Source organism: Rhincodon typus, chromosome 19 (assembly GCF_021869965.1).
Source record: "Rhincodon typus isolate 14 chromosome 19, sRhiTyp1.1, whole genome shotgun sequence".
NCBI lineage: Eukaryota > Metazoa > Chordata > Chondrichthyes > Orectolobiformes > Rhincodontidae > Rhincodon > Rhincodon typus.
This window is the reverse complement of record NC_063350.1, coordinates 8,579,122-8,602,731: the sequence shown is the minus strand read 5'-3', so window position 1 is coordinate 8,602,731 and position 23,610 is coordinate 8,579,122. Positions and strand designations below refer to the sequence as shown.

Here is a 23,610-nt window from a genome sequence, read left to right as displayed (position 1 = left end):
CTATCTCTAACCCTAACAACACAGCAGGTACCCTATCCTCCCTAACCCTGAGATAGTAGGAATTGCCAATGCTGGAGAATCCGAGATAACAAGGTATAGAGCTGGATGAATACAGCAGGCCAGGCAGCATCAGAGGAGCAGGAAAGCTGACGTTTCGGGCTGGACCCTTCTTCAGACCCGAAACGTCAGCTTTCCTGCTCCTCTGATGCTGCCTGACCTGCTGTGTTCATCCAGATCTACGCCTCCCTAACGCTGACCCTATCCTCCCTAACCCTGACCCTATCCTCCCTAACCCTGACCCTAACCCTTTCCTTTGCGGATTGTGGCTGCGCACCACCACCTTCTCAAGGGTCAACTGGGGATAGTCAGCAAATTGCCTTGTAGGCACTACTCACGTCCAGTGAAAGAATTTTAGAAGTCGGTAAATAATGCAGAAAAATAATTGGTACTCACGGCTACAGCTTAGCATAGAAGGACACTTTTATGATGCACTTGTATTGGTCAAAATCATTTTAACAAGCAAACTCCAGGAGATGTGCAGTATTCAATCTGTCCCCTTTCATTTTGGAGATGTTCACATCCTATGGGTGTCTTTCTTTCAAACTGGAATGAGTCTAACCAACGTATTGGACAGAAACATTGAAGTCTGTAGGCTCATAGTGGACCGGAGATTTAGACCAAGAGCAGGTTGGGAAAATCATGAACCCTGTACTCATTCACTGCTTCTGTCATCGACCCCCAGAGGTTTCACAATGTGGTATGAGTTGGCGGGAGGTCTGTAGACCCTCCACAAGTTTCTCATTTCCACAGAATAAATAGATGGAACTGTGCAATATTCCTCAAAGCACTCGTAAAAACCATGGAGAAGGCATGTTGTGTGAATTAAAGTTGAAACTAGTCACCAAAAAATTTTGATTACTGCTTTTCATATTTGAATATCACAAAGAGTGCTTTGTATGAAAAGAAAACAGTAGACTTGCATTTATATGGCACTTTTCACAAACCACCAGCTGCCCTAATACTCTCTATAGCCAATGATATGCTTTAGAAGTCTAGTTACCATTGCTATGTAACAAACATAGCAACCCATTTGCACACAGTTGGGCTCCACAAATAATAAGATGGTAATTAAGCAGTGCATTCCAGGCACTCACCACCCTTTGTGTGAAAAACCTGCCTCACACATCTCTTTTAAACTTTCCCCCGCCTCGCACCTTGAACCTGTGTCCCCTAGTAATTGACCCCTCCAGCCTGGGTGTAAAAGCCTCATACTTTCCACTCTATCCATGCAATTCACAATCTTATAAACTTTTATCAGGTCGCCCCTCAACCTCCTGCATTCCAGTGAAAACAACCCAGTCTATCCAACCTTTCTTCATAGCTAAAATCCCCCATACCAGCCAACATCCTGACAAATAAATCTTTTCAGTAGCCTGTCCAAGGCATCCATATCCCTCTGGTAGTGTGGTGACAAGAACTGTATGCAATATTCCAAGTGTGGCCTAACTAAAGTTCTATAAAGCTTCAATATGCAGCTGCCTATCCTTATACTCAATGACCCTTCTAATGAAGGCAAGCATGCCATAAGCTGTTTTACTACCTTATCTTCCTGCACTGCCACCTTCAGTGATCTGTGGACCTGCACACTCAGAACCCTCTGCATATCAACACTCCTAAGGGATCTGCCGTTCACTGTATAGTTTCCACCTGTACTTGACCTTTCAAAATGCATCACCTCACATTTGTCCGGATTAAACTCCATCTGCCATTTTTCTGCCCATGCCTCCAACTGCTCTACATCCTGCTGTATCCTCTGACAATCCTCCTCACTATTCGCAACTCCACCAATCTTTGTATCATTCACAGACTTAGCGATTAGACAAGCTAAGTTTTCTCCAAATCATTTATGTAAATCACAAGAACAGCAGAGGTCCCAGACTGATCCCTGTGGAACACCCATTAGTCACAACCCTCCATTTCAACAAGCATCCTTCCACCGCTACACTCTGTCTTCTATCACTAAGCCAGTTCTGTAGTCATCTTGCCAGCTCATCCCTGATACCATGTGATTTCACCTTTTATACCAGTCTGTCATGGGGGACCTTGTCAAAGGCTTTACTGAAATCCAAGTGGACAACATCAACCGCTTTTCCCTCATCTTTGCCACCTCCTCAAAGTATTCATTTGGGACCTCACCTACCTCTTCTCGCTCCATACATAGATTCCCTCCTTTGATCTTGAATGGGCCAACCATTTTCCTGGCTTCTCTCTTGCTTTTTATATATGTATAAAAAGCCTTGGGATTCTCCTTAATCCTGTTTGCTAATGACATTTCATGACCCGTTTTAGCCTTTCTAATTCCTTGTTTAAGTTCTTTCCTACTTTCCTTATATACTTCAAGGGCTTCATCAGTTCCCACCCTCCTAGACCTTACATATGCTTCCTTAGAAAGATTCTTGATCAGTGGTGAATCAAGGGTTACGGGGATAGGACAGGCAAATGGGAAATGAGAAATGTCAGATCAACCTTGATCCTTTTGAATGTTGGAGCAGGCTCAAAGGGCTGAATGGTCTACTCCTGTTGCTATTTCTTATGGTTTTATTGACCAACACATCTAGAGATTCTGGAGAAGATACAAAATAAATTTGTAAAAAAATTGCAAGGTTATAATTCTCAAGAATGAACAGGATGAAAAGATAAAGCTGAGGAGTGACCTATAGGGGCTCAAAATCTTGGAACTTGCAGGGCAATGTAAAACTATGGACCATAAATATATATGAGTCACTAATAAACCCAGTAAGACATTCACCAGAAACCTCTTTACCCAGAGATTGGTTAGAATGAGGAACTTGATACTTGAAACAAATAGCTTAGATTGGTTTCAAGTTAAACCAGATATGTACACGAGGGAAAAACGAATAAAGGTTATGATGAATGGGTGAGATTAAGTACAGTGGAATGAGAACTGTTTGGAACATACGCAGTATCTCAGATAACAACTTAAACTTGTTGGGCCAAATGGCTTGTTCCCGTGCTGTAAAAAAAATTCTACCTCGCTCCTCCTTTAGGTTATTTGTAGAATTTGATAGAATACATTGCACAGAAACAGGCTATTCACCCAACTTGGCAGTGCTAGAGTTTATACTTCACACATCATATCTCCCATTCTATTTATTTCATCTCAACCATTCAGCATTACATTCCACCCGTTTCAGTCTTCTGCCTTATTTTTAACTGCAAAAGCATGTGTTTTAGTTGCAGATATTATTTTAGCAAAAATCTCAGTCACTAATGTAGCTTTCCAAGTCTACCACTTTGATGAAGTCTTTGAACATCTTCTCTAATATCTACTTTTGGGACTGGGTGTTAAATTTTGTTTGATAACATTATGTGAGGAAACACTTTGGAATTCTTTTTACATTAGAGCATTTGATGAGGATTGGAGGAAGCATGTTGCTGTAATTCTGTGAGCTACGCATTGAACCTTCAAAGATCTCGTATCATTCATCTAATTTGGGAGCTGAAGTATTTCTTTAGATTCAAGCAGTGCAAAGACTGCTTATTATGCTATTTTTGTGCTCATTGTGTATCCCAATGAAATAAACAACAATTGTGTTATTGTTGCCATGGTGACAGGCTTCAACTTAGCAGAAGTACCAATGTGTTCTTTATTTTACATTATTTGCACAGAGGATACAGACCTTTCTCCAACATTGTTAATAAGGTAAAAGAAAGTATCAGCATTCTATACTTGTGGGAGACAGTGACATAGCGGTAACGCAATAATCCAAGGACCAAGGCTAATGTTGTGGGGACATGAGTTTAAATTCCACCGTGGAATCTGACTTTAATTAATAAATCTGGAGTTGAAAGCTAGCCCAATGATGACCATGAAACCATCTCAAATGTTGTAAAAATCCATCTGCTCGACTAAGTCACTTTAGGGCAGGAATCTGCCTTCCTTACCTGGTCTGGTCTGGTCTACTCCAGACCCATAGCAATGCGGCTGACTTTTAACTGTCCTCTGAGACGGCCCTAACAAGCCACTCAGTCAATGGCAAATAGAGTTGGGTAGTAACTGTTGGTCTTGCAGATGATTCCATGAAAAAAATGATATAGCACCTTTCATGATGCTCAAACTCTTTACTGCTACTTTCAAAGTGTAGTTACTGCTGTAGTTGAGGAATCTTGTAGACCACTTAGGGATAGGCAATAAATGTTGGCCCTTCCCACAATGCCCATATTCAATATAGAAAAATTGCAACCTCCCACACTCCACAAGTGATAATGACCAGGTAAACTGGTTTTGTTGAGGTTCTGGAAATGATAAATATTGGTCAGAGCACTGGGAAGAACTTCCCGTTCTTCTTCAAAATAGTTATATGGAATTTCCTATGTTCAGCTGAGAGGGCAGGCAATTTAAAGTTTCATCTGAAAGGCTGCGCTCTGAAAGGTAGGGTCCAACCTCAAAACTCTGGAGTGCACCTTGAACCAAGAACCTTCTAATACCCAGAAGCGAGTGTGTTAGCCACTGAGGCACAGCCTGCCCTGCAGCATCTCTTTAAGTAGCATACAAAATCAATCAATTGACCCTGACTGACCTGGTCAGAAGAGCACAACCAAATCAAATATTAATCACATGCGTAACTTGTCGATTATGTTTTCCCAGCATTAAACTGCAGACTTTACCATCCCCTTCCACAACTCCACCAGTCATTGGCCAATCTGGATTGCGTATCATATTCCATTGTAACCAGCTTCTCATTTTACCTTTGCCTTCAACGTTGCGATGGTCATATACGGGAACACATTCATGGTGATGGATGTACCATGTGACTGTGAATCTTCAACCCCAACTTTTAATCTGCAATATAAGCAGCAGAAATTTGTTTATCTCACAAAAATATGCTGCAATTTTTCATCAGGCTTGCACTAAATTTTAACAGCAAAGATATCAATACAAGGGTGAGGGGCATTGTAAAGTTCAGGGTAAGTTGACAAGAAATATTTAGGAAGTTATTAATAGCCAGCATGGGTTCTCAACAGGAATTAGTGAAAGCTGCAGTGATGCAGTTCTAGATCCGTTTCTTTCATCCTTAGCTCTGCAGAGATCCTGTTCCACAGTCAAAGACCATCAGACAATCAATAGAAAACTAAAGGAAACTTATTCCTATCTGCTCACCCAGGAATGGTGAAAGGTATGGAGTATGGTGTAGATAATTTTGATTAACATGTTCAAAGGTGTTATGATACACCTCTGGATCAGATGGGAGTCAAACCTGGGCTTCTTGGCCATGAGGTAGAGACACTACCACTGCACCCTAACGGAATGTGGTCTGAGATTAGAAAAGATATGAGTTGTTCAGAGCCCCAAATCTGCAGAAGCAATACAGTTCAGAGAAACCTGTCTAAATACAAACTTAACTGGCAGAGAGGCCTGAGAGAAACCACCGAGTGATTCAGCGAGAGCACAATAAATCTATGATTTCGAGAATCAGAAATACTTACAACACAGATGAGGGCCCTTTGGCCCACTGTGCCCGGAATAACCCTTTTAAAGAGCAGAACGTTTTGTCCCACATGCCTTCATTTTGCCCACCATTTCCTCCACATTCCTCTTGCAATACACATCCAACTGTTTAATCATGATTTATTAAGGAGTCCACTCACCAAAGTTTTGACAGAGAAGCTCAGAATCATGAAAAGATGTCGTCATTAACTCTATCAAGCTCCAGAAGATTGTGTAACCAGAGTACCACATAATTTAAGGCGACTGGTAAACAAACCAAAGGCAACATGAGGAAATATTGTTGGAAATATTATTTTACATGGCAGGCTATTGGGAAGTGGAATGCCCTGACTGAGGGGACAGTGGAAGCAGGTTGAATAGCAACTTGCAAGAGAGAACTGGATGGATACTTGACAGGAAAATCAACCACAGGCCTATGAGGGAGGAGTGGTATTAATTGAACAATCCTATCAAGGAGCCAAAACAAGTCAGCCCTGTACCTTCTCTGGCATATCATTCTACAATCGTACTCCATATTTTTTCAGGAATATAGTAAATATTCTGAGAAGTCTTGTTGAACAAACTTACTTGATTTCATGTTGAGGAAAGGCAGCCTCCTTGATTTGGACAGTAACAGGGACACATTTCTCTGCCAGGATCTCAGCACACTGAATTGCTGTTGCCTTGTCTCCCAGTTCAATCGCTCTGCTCAGTTTCTGTGTAACAGCTTCCACTGTTGGAATAAGAAATGACAGAGGCCACCCGCATTGTTAAAACAGAGTGGGAAAGGTAGGAAAAGGCAAATAGAAGCTATCATTATCTAACCTTTGCTTGTCCTAACTCCAACCCCCTTTGGTCCATTGACCCTTTATGGCACTTAATTGCTCCTACCCTCTGTCCAACACAGACCTTCTCTGTTTTCTCTTTCCTCCATCCTACCCTATTTTCCTGTTTCTGTATTTGATTAAAATCTGTTAAATATCAAACATTTCCAGTACTATTGAATGGTTGTTGTACTGAAACAGCAACTCAATGTCTTTTCTCTGCAGGTGATGCCTAACTTGCTGAGCAGTGTTTCCAGCAATTTCTGCTGATTTTCTGGCTAATGCTCCTGTGAAGCACCTTGGGATGCTTAATCCTGTTTTAAAGGTGCCTTATAAATACATGTTGTTGTGACTCACATTTCCAGACTTCTTGGTATTTTGCTTTTGTCATTGCAGAAGCTTTCATCGTTGATGGTGATCAGGCGCTGATATTTTGTATTAAATATAATGAGCGATTCACTACGTCAAATAGTCAGACGTCCAAATGATATTGAGGGACACTTCGGTCTTCACCTTACGGGCAAGATTGGGTGTCATACCCATTATAGCACTGACACAATTTTTATCTCATTAATTGCAGTGGAGTCAATGTCCAGTGGGTTTTCTAATCGGTCAATGTGATTTGCCAGACAGGCAAAGATGAAGACGCACTCCATCTGGGACAAGTTTTGACAGAATACAGGGGCAGCACAGTGGCTCAGTGGTTAGCACTGCTGCTTCACAGCGCCAGGGACCCAGGTTCGATTCCACACTCAGGCAACTGTCTGTGTGGAGTTTGCACGTTCTCCCCGTGTCTGCGTGGGTTTCCTCCGGGTGGTTTGGTTTCCTCCCACAGTCCAAAGATGTGCAGGTTAGGTGGATTGGCCGTGCTAAATTGGCCATAGTATTCAGGGATGCCTAGATTAGGGGGATGGGTCTGGGTGGGATGCTCCGAGTGTCAGTGTGGACTTGTTGGGCCAAAGGACCTGTGCCCACACTGTAGGGATTCTATAAAAAATAAAAAGAAGTTGACAGTGCAATACAGATGTGTTGCTAAAGCTTTTCATTGTGCACTCATCAGGTCAAGTGCAAGAAAGCCAAATTTCAAACAATTTATATTACATGAGGAAAGACCAGATGAATACCTAGCCCACATGGACTGCAGGTCCAAGATGGCTTTACTACTACATTCAGGGGCAATTAGGGATGAGAAATAAATGCTGGTCTTGCCACATTCTGTAAAGGAATAAAAATCAATTGGTTAGCAAGCCAGCTCTGACTGGCGAAGACGTTGCTATGGAGAAAGCAACAGGGAACTGAAGGTTTCCGAAGTTTCCGGGTAATTCAAAAAGGAGCTAGGCTCGAACCTGTTCCTTTAGTTCACAGGAAGTCAGGGAACCTATGCGTCTCTACCCCCATGACAACTCTCGACAAATCAGAGTTGGCTTGCCAACCAATCAGCACTGATTTCTCGTGTATTACAAATTGTTGCAATTGTTTGGGATTTTTGTACTTGTCTGCATCTGTGCAAGATAAATGGCTTCAGCCACATGCCTCTCTTTTCACCAATATTCCTCCATGGGGTGCAGTGGACTTACCACACTCAAGTAGCTCATCAACTCGCTATCCTTTACAGCTGCAAGTGTTAATAAGAACATATGAACTAGGAGCAGGAGTAGGCCATCCGGCCCCTCGAGCCTGCCCCGCCATTTAATAAGATCATGGCTGATCTTTTTGAGACTCAGCTCCACTTACCCGCCCGCTCACCATAACCCTTAATTCCTTTACTGTTCAAAAATTTATCTAGCCTTGCCTTAAAAACATTCAGCGAGGTAGCTTCAACCGCTTCACTGGGCAGGGAATTCCACAGACAAGTGTTGGAAGGCTTTTTAAATTCTATAAAGGCAACAACTTGTGTTCCTATAGCGCCTTTAAACATCTCAAGGTGCTTCACAGGAGCGCCAACAAAATTTGACACTGAACCACATCAGGAGATACTGGGGCAAAAGCCTGATCAACCAGATGGAGTTTTAATGGGGACAGGAGGCGGGGCGGGGGGGAGCGGGGTGGTGTAGGTCGTGGGGTTGGGATAAGAAAGAGTTGGAGCTGGTTAGACAGGGTATTTCAGAGCTGAGAGCCTCGACAACTGAAAGCACACGCACCAATAGCACAGCAATTAATGTCAGGTATGGTCTAGATGATCAGAATTGCAGGAGCACTGATACTTTAGAGGGTTGTGGGGCTGGTGGAGATTACACAGAAACACAGCAAAAAGGCCACGGATGGTTTCAAAAACAAAGAAGAGAATCTTAAGATCGAGCTATTGTTTAACCATGAGCCAACATATATCGGCAATCGGCAAGATATTGATGAGGGTATCAGCAGCAGATAAGCTGAAGTGGGCTGTAGCCAGGAGATGTTAGAGGCATGGAAATAGGCAATCTTAGTGATAAAGTAAATGTAATTTTTGAAATATACAAATGACAAGTTGGCCACATGGTAAACAAATTTCAATGCAGAGAGATGTGAGGTAAAACATTGTGATAGAAGAGACATGGTAAGACAATACTGGCTCAATGGTACAACTTTGAGGAGAGTACAGGATCCGAGGGACCTCCAGGTTCATGTGCGCGAGTCTCTGAAGGTGGCCAGGCAAGTTCAAACAGTTGTTAACAAAGCCTTTAGCATCTTTGGGATTATCAATACAGGCGTAGAGTATAAAAGCAAGTGATGCTATCTCTACAAGTCATTGGTCAGCCTACATTTGGAGTATTGTATTCAGTTCTGGATACCTTATTTGAGGAAAGATGTTAAAGCTCTGGAGAGAATTCAAAAGAAATTTTCCAGAATGATAACAGTAATGAAGGATTTTAGATAAAAGGAAGGATTAGAGAGATTGGGTTTATTTTTCTTGGAGCAGAGAAGATTAAAAGGTGACCGAATTGAGGTGATCAAAATTTTGACTGGGGCTACCATAGTGTTAAATGTTTGGATGGTGAAGAATTTGTCAAATGTGTTCAAGAAAATTTCCTTTATCAATATATGGATGCTTCTACAAGAGAAGGAACAAAACTAGACCTTCTTTTGGGCAATAAGGCAGGGCAGGTGACTGAAGTAAAAGTGAGGGAACATTTTGGGTCTAGCGATCATAATTCTAACAGAAAGGGATAAGCCTTCCATAAAAGTAAAAGTTTTTAATTGGAGTAAGGTAAATTTTAATGGTACGAGATAAGAACTTTCAAAAGTTGATTGGAGTAGACTGTTCACAGGTAAAAGGACATCTGACAATTGGGGGGCATTTAAGAGTGTGGTGATGAGAGTTCAGAGGCATTTTGTTCCTGTTAGAGCGAAGCGTAAGGCTGGTCAGATTTAGGAACGATGGATGAATAAAGATATTGAGGTTCTAGTCAAGAATAAAAGAGAATCTTAATTTAGATACAGGCAATTTGGGTCAATTGAATCTCTTAATCAATATAAAGAGTGTAGGGGCATTCTTAAGAAAGAAATCAGGAAGGCAAAGAGGGGATATGAGATAGCATTGGCAGATAAGGTTAAGGATAATCCAAAGGGATTCTACAAATACATTAAAAGCAAGAGGATAACTAGAGACAAGGTTGTCTTTGTACTGAACACCAGGAGATGGGAGAGATACGAAATGAATATTTCGTATCAGTTTTTACTGTAGAGTCTAGAGATTACAGAGAAATAAACTTTGATGTTTTAAAAACAGTTCACATTACAGAAGAGGAAGTTCAGGAGGTCTTAAAGAATATAAAGATGGATAAATTTCCAGAACCTGATCTAATGTATCCCAAAACATTGTGGGAAGTAAGGGAGAAAATTGTGAGACCCCCTTGGAGAAATATTTGCACCATCTATAACTACGGGTGAGGTGCCAGATGACTGGAGGTTGGCTAACGTTGTACCTTTGTGTAAGAAAGGTTGTAAGGAGAAACCAGGGTAGTATAGACCTGCGAGTCTGACTGTGGTCATGGGTAAATTGTTGGAGGTGATTATAAAAGATAGGATTTATGGATATTTAGAGAGGCAAAAATTGATTAGAGATAGTTAGCATGATTTTGTTTAAGGAAAATAGTGTTTCACAAAATTGGTTGAGTTTTTGCAGGAAGTTACCAAAAAGATTGAAGATGGCAGTGCAGTAGATGTTGTTCATTTGGACTTTAATAAAGCCTTTGACAAGGTTCCGCATCATAGACTAATCTCTAAAGTTAGATTACATGGGATTCAGGGTGAGCTTGCCAATTGGATACATAACTGGCTGAATGGCAGGTGACAGGGAGTGGTGGTGGATTTTCGGATTGGAGACCTGTGACCAGCAGTGTTCCACAGGGATCGGTTCTGGATCCTCTTTTGTTTGTCATTTATATAGATGATTTGGATGAGAATATAGAAGGCATGGTTAGTAAGTTTGCGGATGACACCAAAATTGGTGGCATAGCAGACAGTGAAGAAGGTTTTCTAAGATTACAAAGGGATCTTGATCAAATGGGTCAATGGGCTGAAACGTGGCAGATAGAGTTCAATCTGGATAATTATGAGGTATTGCATTTTGGTCCAACAAACAATGGTAGTGCTTTTCAATTAATGGTACGGCCTTGGGTAGTGTTGTAGAACAGACAGACCCAGGGGTGTAGGTACTTAGTTCTTTGAAGTTTGCGTCACATATAGACAGGGTGGTTAAAAAGGCATTTGGCACGCTTGTCTTCATTGCTCAGTCCTTGTATAGGAGTATAGGAGTTGGGATGTTATGTTGAGGTTGTACAAGACATTGGTGAGGCCTCTTCTGGAATACTGTGTGCAGTTCTGGTTGCCCAGTTATAGGAAGGATATTAGCAAGCTGGAGAGGGTTCAGAAGATATCTACCAGGATGTTGTCGGGTATGGAAGGTTTGAGTTATAAAGAAAGGCTTGATAGGCTGGGACTTTTTTCACTGGAGCGTAGAAGGTTGAGAGGTGACCTGATGGAAGTTTATAAAATAATGAGAGGTATAGATAGAGTTCATGGTAGGTATCTTTCTCTAGGCTGCAGGATTTCAAGACTAGGGGGCACATTTTTAAGGTGAGAGGAGAGAGACTTAAAGATATGAGAGCAATTTTTTTTTTTTTTTTACACAGACGGTGATTCACATGTGGAATGACCTTTCTGAGGAAGTGGTGAATGCAGGTACAATTACAACGTTTAAAACACATTTGGGCAGATAGGTGAACAGGAAAGGTTTTGAGGGATATGGGCCGGGCTTACTTTAGAAAGAAGATCACATCACTCCCTCAGCCAGATTTCTATCGAGTTCATTGTTGATTACCTGAAAGGGAAGAATGTGAGGGGAAGCGGGAGAAGGTGAGAAAATGGCACAAAGTAAATTGGATATGCTGCATGGTCTCCTTCTGCACTGGAACAATTCTGTGATTCAGAAAACATTGATGCAATCAGTGATAGCGAGCTCATAGATGGCAAAGAAAGGAGAAATACATGGGAATGGGTGCGGAGTGGGAGTTAATAAGTGGTGGCTGAAATTAGTTTAGACAAGATAAATCTGGATTGTTACTTGTCAAGCAAGGCAGAAAATTAGGAAGCAGAGGAAATAAATGCAAACAGTTTAGCAGTGGAGGTAAACCCAGCGAACGAAAGAAAAGCAGGTGTAAAAGTTTGAAAATCATGACACTCTTTCCTTACAATGTTTAATTATTGACAGGCTCACTTTCGAAATGTGAGAAAACTTGCAATAAACAGGAACATCACCCAATGACTGCTCCATATGACACTTGGCAAAAGCTGGCCTTTGTCAGCCCTGACTCAGTCGTTGACACTCTTGTGTCTGGGTTGGAAGGTTGAGGGATCAAATCCCACTTCAGAGATCAGGGAGCAATACTTAGGTTTCTGGCAACATCGAACAATTGCTGTTTTTGATCCAGCTTTGTTACTATTTCAGCGTCAGGGGAGGTTAGCCCAGTCAGCTGGACAGCTGGTTTGTGAAGGAGGGTGATACCAAAAGAATGGGTTCAATTCCCACCCAGGCTGAGGTTACCGTTAAGGACTCTCCTTCTCAACATTCTCCTGAGGCACGGTGGCCCTCAGGTTAAACCACCACCAGTCGTCTCTCTCTAATGAGAAAGTAGCCCCACGCTCTTGTAGAACCATGGCGACTTTTAAAAACCATATTGCTTTTGGAAGTCTTATCATTTGGCTAAGGCATTAATTTGAAGTCCAGTCTGCTCTCTGAGTTGCAGTAAGAGATGCCATGGCAATATCTCCCCAGCCATCAATCAACATCGCCACAATAAATGATCACAGTGTTGATTATCTCACTTAAATAAAAGCAAACTCCTGCTGATGCTGGAAATCTGAAACAAACACTGGAGAAACTCAGCAGGTCTGGCAGCTTCTGTGGAGAGAGAGACAAGGTTAGCGCTTCGAGTTTCAAAACACTGAAGTTCTGAAGAATTGTTATACGGGACTTGAAATGTAAACTCTGTCTCTCCATGGATGCTGCCAGAACTTTTGAGTTTCTCCAGAATTCCCTGTGTTTGTCACTGATAATGTCACTTGTCTGCAAACTGGCTTCAGTGTTTCTACATTACAACCTCAAACTGTACTTCATTGGCTCTGAAGTGCTTTGAGAAGTGCAAAAGAAATCCAAGTTGTTTTCATGGAAGTTCTCGCTTCAGGTGAGATCCAAACACTTTACAAACCTGCTTCGGTAGATGGAAGAATGCTATGGTGACTGACACACTCGTGGGATCCATCACATACCTTTCATTGCTGAAGGAAGTTGGCAGGTTGAAAGCGTGACTTCCTGACTTTCATAGTAGCAGATGTAATTCAGTAAGGAATTCAGAATAAATTCCTGACAGAACACGTTGAGAATGTGAAGTTCACAATCCCATAACGTGGTTGAGGTCAATTCATGGATAGAATTAAGGGGAAGTGGTAAACACACGAGGGAGATGGGAACAGAAGGAAATACACACAGCGTTAGATGAAGAGGATGGGAGGGAGCTGGTGTAGAGCCAGTTGGATGAATGGCCTGTTTCTGTGCTATAAAGTCTATGCAATTGGCTATTAATGCAATGTGCAAATGTTCATCACTGTCAATGAAAGATATCGATTTTGAGAAACTGACCATTTTCCAGCGGGTCCATGTTCAGATTTTTTGAGGTCATCCTACTGGATGCTGCCATCTTTTCACCTCCGTAATTGTGTGGACAGGTCTCTAGGGATAAATGGAAAGAAAATACATTAATGACAAATCAAAGATAGAAACTGCGATTACAAGATGTAGAGCTGGATGAACACAGCAGGCCAAGCAGCATCAGAGGAGCAGGAAAGCTGACGTTTTGGGTCTGGACCCTTCTTCAGAAATGGGGGAGGGGAAGGGGGCTCTGACATAAAGAGAGAGAGGGGAAGGCGATGATAGAAGGTGGATAGAGGAGCAGATAGGTGGAGAGAGGATGGACAGGTCAAGGAGGCAGGCATGAAGCCAGTAAAGGGGAGTATAGGCAGGGAGTTGGGATGGGGCTTGGTCAGTGAGGAGGGAGGGGCGGATAGGTGGGAGGGCAGACGGACAGTCAAAGAGGTCAAAGACCCAAAACATCAGTTTTCCTGATCCTCTGATGCTGCCTGGCCTGCTGTGTTCATCCTGCTCCAACACCTTGTTATCTCAGACTCCAGCATCGGCAGTTCCTACTATCTCAAAGATAGAAACTGGGGCTTCTGTTAAAGTGTGTACATGTGTGTTTTTCCACTGAAGATTACACTAGCATTTCAACAACTGAGCTTCATGGTGCACATTAAACAAAGTCCAACTGTTCAGGTGGACATTACCATAGGTCTTCCACCAACAACATCAAATAAATTACTGTTATTCAAGTCATTGGCATTTGTGGGATTGTCAGTTGAAGTGAAAGTGACTTACTTTCAAGGTAACAGTTGATCGAGTATGATATCAAAGAACAATAGCAAAATTAGAGTTAAGGGGAAGCAGAAAACAACTTTCTGTTGGTTGGAGTCATGCCCGGCGTGCAAGAAGCTGATGGTAGTTGTTGGAGGTCAGTCATCTCAACTGCAGGAGTTCCTCAAGGTAGCGTCTTTGGCCCAATCATCTTCAGCAGCTTCATAAATGCCCTTCCCTCTGTCGTAAGGTCAGAAGTGGGAATATTTGCCGATGATTGAACAATGTACAGCACCATTCCAAATGCAGCAAGATCTGGACAATATCCAGGCTTGGGCTGAAAAGTGGCAAATAACATTTGTGCCAGACAAATGCCAAGCAATGATCATCTCCAATAAGATGGAATCTAACCACCACCCCTTGATGGCATTACCTTTGCTGAATCCCACACTATCAACTTCTGGGTGTTACCACTGACCAGAAACTGAACTGGACTAGCCACATAAACACAGTGGCTACAAGAGCAGACCAGAAGCCAGGAATACTGCAGTGAGTAACTCACCTCCTGACTCCCCAAAGCCTGCCCACCATTTACAAGGCACAAGTTAGGACTGTGATGAGATACTCCCCACTTGCCTGGAATGGTGCAGTTCCAACAACACTCAAGAAACTTGAAACCATCTAGGACAAAGCAATCTGTTTGATTGGCACAACATCCACAAACATCCACTCCCTCCACGACCAACGCCCAGTAGCATCAGTGTGTACTATTGATGAGATGGATTGCAGAAATTCACCAAAGATTCTTAGACAGCATCCTCCAAACCCATGACCACTTCCATCTAGAAGGAAAAGGGCAGCAAATACACCATCTCCTGTAAGTTCCCCTCCAAGCCACTCACCATCCTGACTTGGAAATATATCACCGTTCCTTCAGGGATACTGGGTCAAAATCCTGGAATTCCCTCCCTAATGGCATTGTGGATCTACCGACAGCACGTGGACTGCAGTGGTTCAAGAAGACAGCTCACCACCCGGAAAAAAATTCTGGCTCAGCCAGCAACACCCACATCCCAGTAGTGAGTTAAAACAAAGTAGGTTGTGGATATTGGTTGAGAATCATTCATGACTAAGGTCCACAGAGTTTTGTCGGGTTTAACAGTAAGGAACATTGAGTAAGGAAGCACCTGAAGTGCAAAGCAGCCATGACCTAAATGAATGCTGGATTATTAGAATCATAGAATCCCTACAGTTTGGGATCAGGCCATTTGGCCCATCGTGTCCACACAGACCCTCCGAAGTGCATCCCACCCAGACTCAGCCCCCTACCCTATAACCCTGCATTTCATATGGCTAACCCACCTAGCCTGCACACTGTGGACAATTTAGCATGGCCAATCCACCTAAGCTGCACATCTTTGGACTGTGGGAAGAAATCAGAGCACCCAGATGAAATCCACACAGACACAGGGAGAACGTGCAAACTTCTCCCAGTCACCCAAGGCTGGAATCAAACCCGGCTCTCTAGCGCTGTGAGGCGCCACCGTGCTGCCAGTCAAAACCACTGACTGCCTGGTTCCTGCTCCTCTGTTTCTCGTACCTGGATCTTTCGTTCAAAATCAGTGGGTTAAATATGATCCCCAGGATACAAAAATTGAAGAGAACATCTGTAGTGATGATCATGAACCTGCTGTAAACAGTTTCTGAACTGAAGCAGAAATATAAAAACTGTTGATAAATAGTAAAGACATTTCAATAAGTATGTACTGCTGCCTGGCAAAATAATGCAATAAGTTTCAGAGATGTGGGAAATTTAGATTGCAAATTTGCTGGGCTTTACTTTTTAACAAGAAGACTTCACAGTTTATATTTTCCACAACAAATACTGCCACTAATGAAGCAGAACAAATTATTTAATTACCAAAATGTGTTCTGAACATGTCATGTTACGCTTTAAAAACCCTCAAAACACCAGGAGCTGAAAACCATTTGTTATCTTTTCCTTCTTCCCTCCCTCTCCACACATAAAACGATAGAACAGGTCTCAGAAACAGAAAATTTATCCCTAAGTAAGTTAAAGAAGAGTTGAGCACATACCTCACACTGTATATTTTCCGAAGGCACTGAAGGATTGACAATACATCTTATCCTAGGGATTAGGGAGTGATACACTGTCAAAAACAGGCAGGCACAATCATTCACATTTTAAAGAAAAAGTGAAACAACTCAGTGACAGGAAGTAGGAAGTCGCTTGTTGCAAAAGATTGAGGTTTATAGTAGGTCACAGAAATGCCTGATTAAAATAAAGGCATTAAGTGATTCAACATGTGTTAGCAAGTGAGCTGCCTTGTCTAGAACTATTTCTTAATCAATACACGTTAATGGGCTGTATTTTCATTTATCATACGAATGATTTGAGTATGCTTATTTGAATTTAAGTTAAAATCACAAATTATCACCATTAGGTGCAATGTTGTTTTTATCCCTCAGCTGATTTGACTCCTCATTGAAGGCAACATTGAAGGTAACATTGTATCAGAGATAGTAGGAACTGCAGATGCTGGAGAATCTGAGATAACAAGGTGTAGAGCTGGATGAACACAGCAGGCCAAACAGCATCAGAGGAGCAGGAAGGCTGATGTTTCGGGCCTAGACCCTTCATCAGAAAATTTAACATTGGGCAGGTTTCAAAACAGGCATATAATACCCAATATCATGGGACTCATGCCTACTGAGTTATGATTAAATTGTCTCTAATGTTCACATCGAGTCATAGAGCACAGAAACAGACCCTTCAGTCCAACCTATCCATGCTGACCAAGTTTCCCAAACTACAGTAATCCCACTTACCTGTATTTGGCCTATATCCCTCTAAACTTTTCCTATTCATGTACCTGCCCAAATGTCCTCAAAGTGTTGTAACTGTACCTGCACCTACCACTTCCTCTGGCAATTCATTCCATATATGAACCACCCTCTGTGTGAAAAGTTACCCCATAGGTTCCTCCTAAATCTTTCTCTTCTCACCTTAAAAATATGCCCCTAGTTTTGAACTCCCCCCATCCTAGGGAAAAGACCTTTACTATTCACCTTATCTATGCCCCTCATGATTTTATAAACCTCTTTAAGGTCACCCCTGAACCTCCTATGCTCCTGTGAAAAAGGTCCCAGCCTATCCAGGATCTCCCTAAAACTCAAATCCTGCAGTCCCACCAACATCCTGGTAAATCTTTCCTGAACCCGCTCCAATTTAATAATATCCTTCTTATAGCGCAGCAGCCAGAACTGTATGACGTACTCCATATGTGGTCTCAATAACATTCTGTACAATTTTAACATGCCATCCCAACTCCTATACTCAGTGTTCTGAGCAATGAAGGCTTGCGTGCTAAACATCTTCTTCACCACCCTGTCTACCTGTGACAGAACTTTTAAAGAACTATGCACCCGAACCCCTCAGTCTCTCTGTTCAACAATACTACCCAGGGCCAAACCATTATCTGTATAAGTCCTGTCCTCGTTTGCTTTATCAAAATGCAATAACTCACATTAAACTTCATCTGCCACTCCTCAACCCATTGGCCCAATTGATCAAGATCCCTTCGTAATCTTAGATAACCTTCTTCACTGTCCACTATACCACCAACATTGGCGTCATTTGTAAACTTACTAACCATGTCTCCTAAAAGGGACATTCAGCGTGGCTCTGTGTGGGAAATTGTGTCTCACAAATTTGATTGAGTGTTTTGAAGACGTAACCAAAAAAATTGATAAGGGCAGAGCGGTAGATGTTGTCTAGATGGATGTTATTAAAGCTTTCAACAAGGATCTGCATGGTAGACTGATTAGTAAAGTTAGATGACATAGAATTCAGGGAGAGCTTGTCAATTAGATGCAAAATTGGCTTGAAGTTTTTGAATGACTCACATTAGGAAGCTTGTGTTTTGTTCAAATAAAAACCTTGTACATATTCAAAGGGCCCCTATAACCATGGAAGCAAGGCAACTTGGTTTGACACACATTAACAAGAGATGCAACTAACTCTTTGGAGGCAGGAGTTTGAGAGACTTATATTGTGTTAAAACTGATGTGTGACAGCACTGATTTCGTATTAAGGTTAAGAGAAAATTTTTTGAGGTGTCTGAAATTAACTAAGGCTTTAAGAAGAGACTAAGTTGCAAAGCCAATATTATACAATTAAACTCTGATGTCTGGCTTAAATGGAGTTTAATGCGGAAAAGTGTGAGGTGATTCACTTTGGAAGGAGTAACAGGAATACAGAGTACTGGGCTAATGGTAAGATTCTTGGTAGTGTGGATGAGCAGAGAGATCTCCATGTCCATGTGCATAGATCCCTGAAAGTTGCCACCCAGGTTGATAGGGTTGTTAAGAAGGCATACGGTGTGGTAGGTTTTATTGGTAGAGGGATTGAGTTTCGGAGCCATGAGGTCATGTTGCAGCTGTACAAAACTATGGTGCGGCTGCACTTGGAGTATTGCGTACAGTTCTGGTCGCCGCATTATAGGAAGGCTGTGGAAGCATTGGAAAGGGTGCAAAGGAGATTTACCAGGATGTTGCCTGGTATGGAGGGAAGGTCTTATGAGGAAAGGCTGAGGGACTTGAGGATGTTTTCATTCGAGAGAAGAACGTTAAGACGTGACTTAATAGAGACATAGAAGGTGATCAGAGGATTAGATAGGGTGGACAGTGGGAGCCTTTTTCCTCGGATGGTGGTGGCTAGCACGAGGGGACATAGCTTTAAATTGAGGGGTGATCGATATAGGACAGATGTCAGAGGTAGGTTCTTTACTCAGAGAGTAGTAAGGGCGTGGAATGCCCTGCCTGCAAAAGTAGTAGACTCGCCAACTTTAAGGGCATTTAAATGGTCATTGGATAAACATATGGATGATAATGGAATAGTTTAGGTTAGATGGGCTTCAGATTGGTTTCACAGGTCGACGCAACATCGAGGGCCGAAGGGCCTGTACAGCGCTGTAATGTTCTATGTTCTATGTTCTGGTGGGATTGTCCAGTTTGGACAGAAACCTCAACATAAAGGTCAATTGCAAGGACATACTCCACACTGTGTTCAACCTGTCACCTTCTGTCTTGTTTGCCTGGATTGGCCAATTAGTGGCTCCTTTATGTGCACCCTGCCTTTCAGAGTGTTCAGCTTGTTATTTAAACAGCGATAGGTTGGGAACTGTTGATGTCCAAAACGACCCAAGAGTCCTTGTACACTAATCAATGAAAACAAGCATATAGGTGCAACAAGCAGTTAGGAAGGCAAATGGTTTGTTGGCCTTCATTGCAACAGGGTCTGAGTACAGGAGCAAGGAGGTCTTACTGCAACTGCAGGGCACACAGTGACTCAGTGGTTAGTGCTGCTGCCTCATAGTGCCAGAGACCTGGGTTCGATTCCACTCCTCAGGCGATTGTGTGGAGTTTGCATGTTCTCCTCGAGTCTGCACGGATTTCCTCCAGTTGCTACGGTTTCCTCCCACAATCCAAAGATGTGCAAGTTAGGTGGATTGACCATGCTAAATTGCCCAGAGTGTCCAGGGATTTGCAGGCTAGGTGGATTAGCCATGAGAAATGTGGGATTACAGAAGTAGAGTAGGGGGTGTGGGTCTGGATGGAATGCTTTTCTGAGGGTGGGTGTTTACTCAATGGGCTGAAGGGCCTGCTTCCGCACTGTAGGGATTCTATGATTCTATGTACAGGGCCTTGGTGAGACCACACCTGGAGTATTGTGTGCAGTATTGCACGGATGATGTTTATCCCTGGCTTTGAGGTCTAGAACAAGGGGGGGAGGGGGTGCGGTCACAGTCTCAAAGACTGCAGTGAGCGATTTCAGACTGAGTTGGGGAGAAGTCTTTTCACTCAGAGTGATCCTGTGGAATTCTCTACCACAGAAGGCTGGGGAGGCCAGATCACTGAACATATTTAAGAAAGAAAGACATTACTAGAGGCTAAAGGTGTCAAGGAGAGCGCGTGAATATGGCATTGAAATAGAGGATCAGCTCTGGTGGTGCAGTGGTCCCAACACCTGAGCCAGGAGGCCCTGATTCAAGTGTGACCTGCTCCAGAGATGTGTAATAATTCCTTGAACAGGTTGATTAAAATATCAACCCTAGTTGGAGTATTGTGTACAGTTGTGACCCACATTATAGGAAAGCTGCAAATTCATTGGAGAGGGAGCAGAAGTGAACTACAAGAAATAGTTCCAGAGACGAGAAACTTCAGTGATGAGGATAGATTGAAGAAGTTGGGATTGTTTTCCTTGGAGAGAAGATGGCTAACAGGATATTTGATGGAAGCTTTCCAAATCATGCGTGGGCTACGCAGAGTAGATAGAGAAAAGATGTCCTCAATTGTAAAAGAGAAAAGATTGCGAGGGCATGGACTTAAAGTGATGTGCAGATGAAACAAGGGTGACGTGACAAGGGTGACATGAGAAGTAATCTTTTCACACGGCATGTAATTAGGATCTGGAATGCAGTGACTGGAAATTTGGTAATTGAACTATTCAAGAGGGGCGTTGGAAAGTTATTTGGATAGGAATTGGAGTGCAGTGATACGGGGAAAGAGCAGGAGATTGGCACTAGGTAATAAAACTTGGATAGGTACAATGGGCTGAATGGCCTCCTTCCCCATTGTAACAATTCTGTGAGGATCATGTTGAATGACAGAACGGGCTCAATGGGACAAATTGCCACTCATGCTCTTGTGCCAGGTAATGGAGAAAGAGTAGGCTTCCACCATAAGGTGCTCCAACATCACTGTGAAGTATAAAATGGCCCCAGATGTTGGACTATCACTGGAGAGGGAGGACCATTTCACAGGACTACCTGCAGCCATGTCTGTTTCCAAGGACTCATGGGGTAAGGGTTGGGGATAAAGGGTTGGTCAGTGGTGGGTATCAGAAGGCGGTGGTGGTTACAGAAGGCCCCAATAATGTCTGTCTGGAACATTGGCCTTCCTCTGCAGAGACAGTGGCATTTATTCAGTGCTACACCTGCACAGCAAACGCGTTAGGAATTCACTGTGAGAGCAAGCCCTTAGTATACTGCGACAGTAAAGCAAAGTATTGCAGATGCTGGAAATCTGAAACAAAGACAGAAAGTCCTGGAGAAACTCAGCAGGCGTGGCAGCATCTGTGGGGAGAGAAACAGAGTTAACAATTTGGGTCCAATGACCATTCCTTATAATATACTGCGTTGAGTTCTGTTTTAAACTCTCATTGGATTCTCTCCAAACTGCGATCTGATAAATTGCAGGGTTTGGCTTTTAGTAAATCCTTCAATTTATCTTAAATCTGAGTCAGACGGACAATGACACCAAGGGCTCAATGTGCGACAATTACAGCTACAAAACCTTGTTTGACTTCATTGACACGGTGTCTCCTCTCAGCCAATCTATGACTTTGGCAGAACAAAGAACTGTGACTTCAGAGCCTAGTCTCAAAAGAGTAGGTGGAGTGTGAAGTGGTTTGACCTAATTTTAGCTTGGTTTCAATGATGTTTTATGTCTCACTTAAATTACTGTGCCAGACGTGTGCTGGACATCTTTTCAACTGACTCTGAATAGCAATCATAGAGTCTTAGATTCACAGGGATGTACAGCACTGAAATAGACCCTTAGGTCCAACTCGTCCATGCTGATCAATATCCTAAATTAATCTATTCCCATTTGCCCCCATTTGGCCCATATCCTGGTAAACCCATCCAGATGTATTTTAATTCTTGTAATTGTACCCATCTCCACCACTTCCTTTAGCAGCACATTCCGTACACGCACTGCCCTCTGCATGATAAGGTAGCCCATCAGGCCCCTTTTTAATCTTTCCCTCTCACCTTAAACCTATGCCCTCTGATTTTGTACTCCCCTATGTTAAGGAAAAGACCCTAGCTATTCAGCGTCTCCATGCCCCTCATGATTTTGTAAACATCTATGAGGCCTCTGATGTTCCAGGGAAAATAGCCCCAGCCTATTCAGCTTCTCCCTATAGCTCAAGCCCTCTAACCCTGGCAACATCCTTGTAAATCTTTTCTGCATCCTTTCAAGTTTTTTTAATGGTAAAAACATGATATAAAGGTATATGTTAGAATAAGAAGGAGACATAATAAATTTTTCTTGTTGCACATATTGTTAGAGTGTATTTTTTGCAGAGTTAGAAACTTCAAAAGGCCTTTGGCACTGAGTGTGGCTCAGAGTCCAGTTTGCTGGCCAAAAAGAGCTACTCAGTCCAATCTAACTTCCATTTTTTATGTGCGTAGATCTATGGTTGTGGCACTTCAAATGTTTCTTAAGTGCAACCAGCAATTCTGCCTCTACCAAGTTTTCAGGCAGTAAGTTCCAGATCCCCACCACCATCTGTGCGAAAGAATTTCTTCTCTCCAATCCTCGTTCTTCAGTCTTTTCCTTTTTCGGGAAGTGTGTAACCTTCCTGAAGGCTAGAATTAAATCTGCACCCACCAGCCTATCGGACAGTGAGTCCCTAGCCCTAACCACTTACTATGCAAAAGGGTTTCCTCAGGCTGTGTCTACTTCTTTTGCCTGTTGCCTTAGAGCTGAGCCTTTAATCCTTTGGCAACTGTAAACAGTTCCCCTTTATTCTTGTCTAAATGTTTCCTGATTTTACATACACAGTTAGAATCCCAGTTAGGGCACTGATTATGATTACTTTGTGACACTTTCAGCTCTGAAAGGAAAGCCACCCACGCTTTGCACTAAGAATCAAGGAGATGGGTTTACAGCACTAAAACAAATAGAAGTTAAACTTGCACTCTACCAGACAACGCTGGATTGTGAACAGGTTTTACCAACGGTCAGCTCTCTTCCTGGTGTTCTAAGAGTAATGTTAGGCAATAACAGTTTCTGTACTGCATAGAATTCACAGTGTAAAAACAACAGGGCAATCTGGTCTCTGCTGATGTGTGTGCTCCACCCATTTCCCCTTTCACCCTACTTCATCTAACCCTATTTATACATTCTCCTCTCCTCTCTTCCTCACCTACCTCAGCAGCTGTTCTTTACATGCAGCCGTGCTATTCTCAACTCTTCCTTCAGGTAGCAGGTCCTCCATTTTTGCCACTCTCTTCCTATGTTCGTTTTTGGATTTATTGGAGAGGCACTTGTCACACAGTCAGTGTTAATCCTGCCACTGAAGACAGGTTTTCACAGTTTTATCACAGGTAAATTGCCAGATGAATTTTAGCAATGCATCAGTTAAAAATATGAGAGATATGTCCTCAACTATTCTCTTCAACTTTCAAACAAAATACCCTTCATTTCTCTCTTAACCACAAAATCCGTTCCAAGTATGCTTGTTCAACATTCTTATTGCCAGCACATTGAAGAGCCTTGATAATAATGCCTACAGATAT

At 42.5% G+C, this 23,610-nt stretch overlaps 1 protein-coding gene across 1 annotated transcript in view; it reads right to left on the bottom strand.

Annotated features, from left to right (window-relative positions):
- Positions 1 to 16,457, bottom strand: part of LOC109938984 (RanBP-type and C3HC4-type zinc finger containing 1) — a 53,318-nt gene extending 36,861 nt beyond the window's left edge. The window contains exons 1-4 of the mRNA XM_020537272.2: positions 16,319 to 16,457; positions 13,454 to 13,543; positions 6,098 to 6,242; positions 4,771 to 4,864 (exon numbers count right to left, since the gene is read on the bottom strand). Of these exons, the coding sequence (XP_020392861.1) occupies positions 4,771 to 4,864; positions 6,098 to 6,242; positions 13,454 to 13,511 (297 nt within the window). The 5' untranslated portion in view covers positions 13,512 to 13,543; positions 16,319 to 16,457. The remainder of the gene's footprint in view (positions 1 to 4,770; positions 4,865 to 6,097; positions 6,243 to 13,453; positions 13,544 to 16,318) is intronic.
- Between the last annotated feature and the right edge of the window lie 7,153 nt (positions 16,458 to 23,610).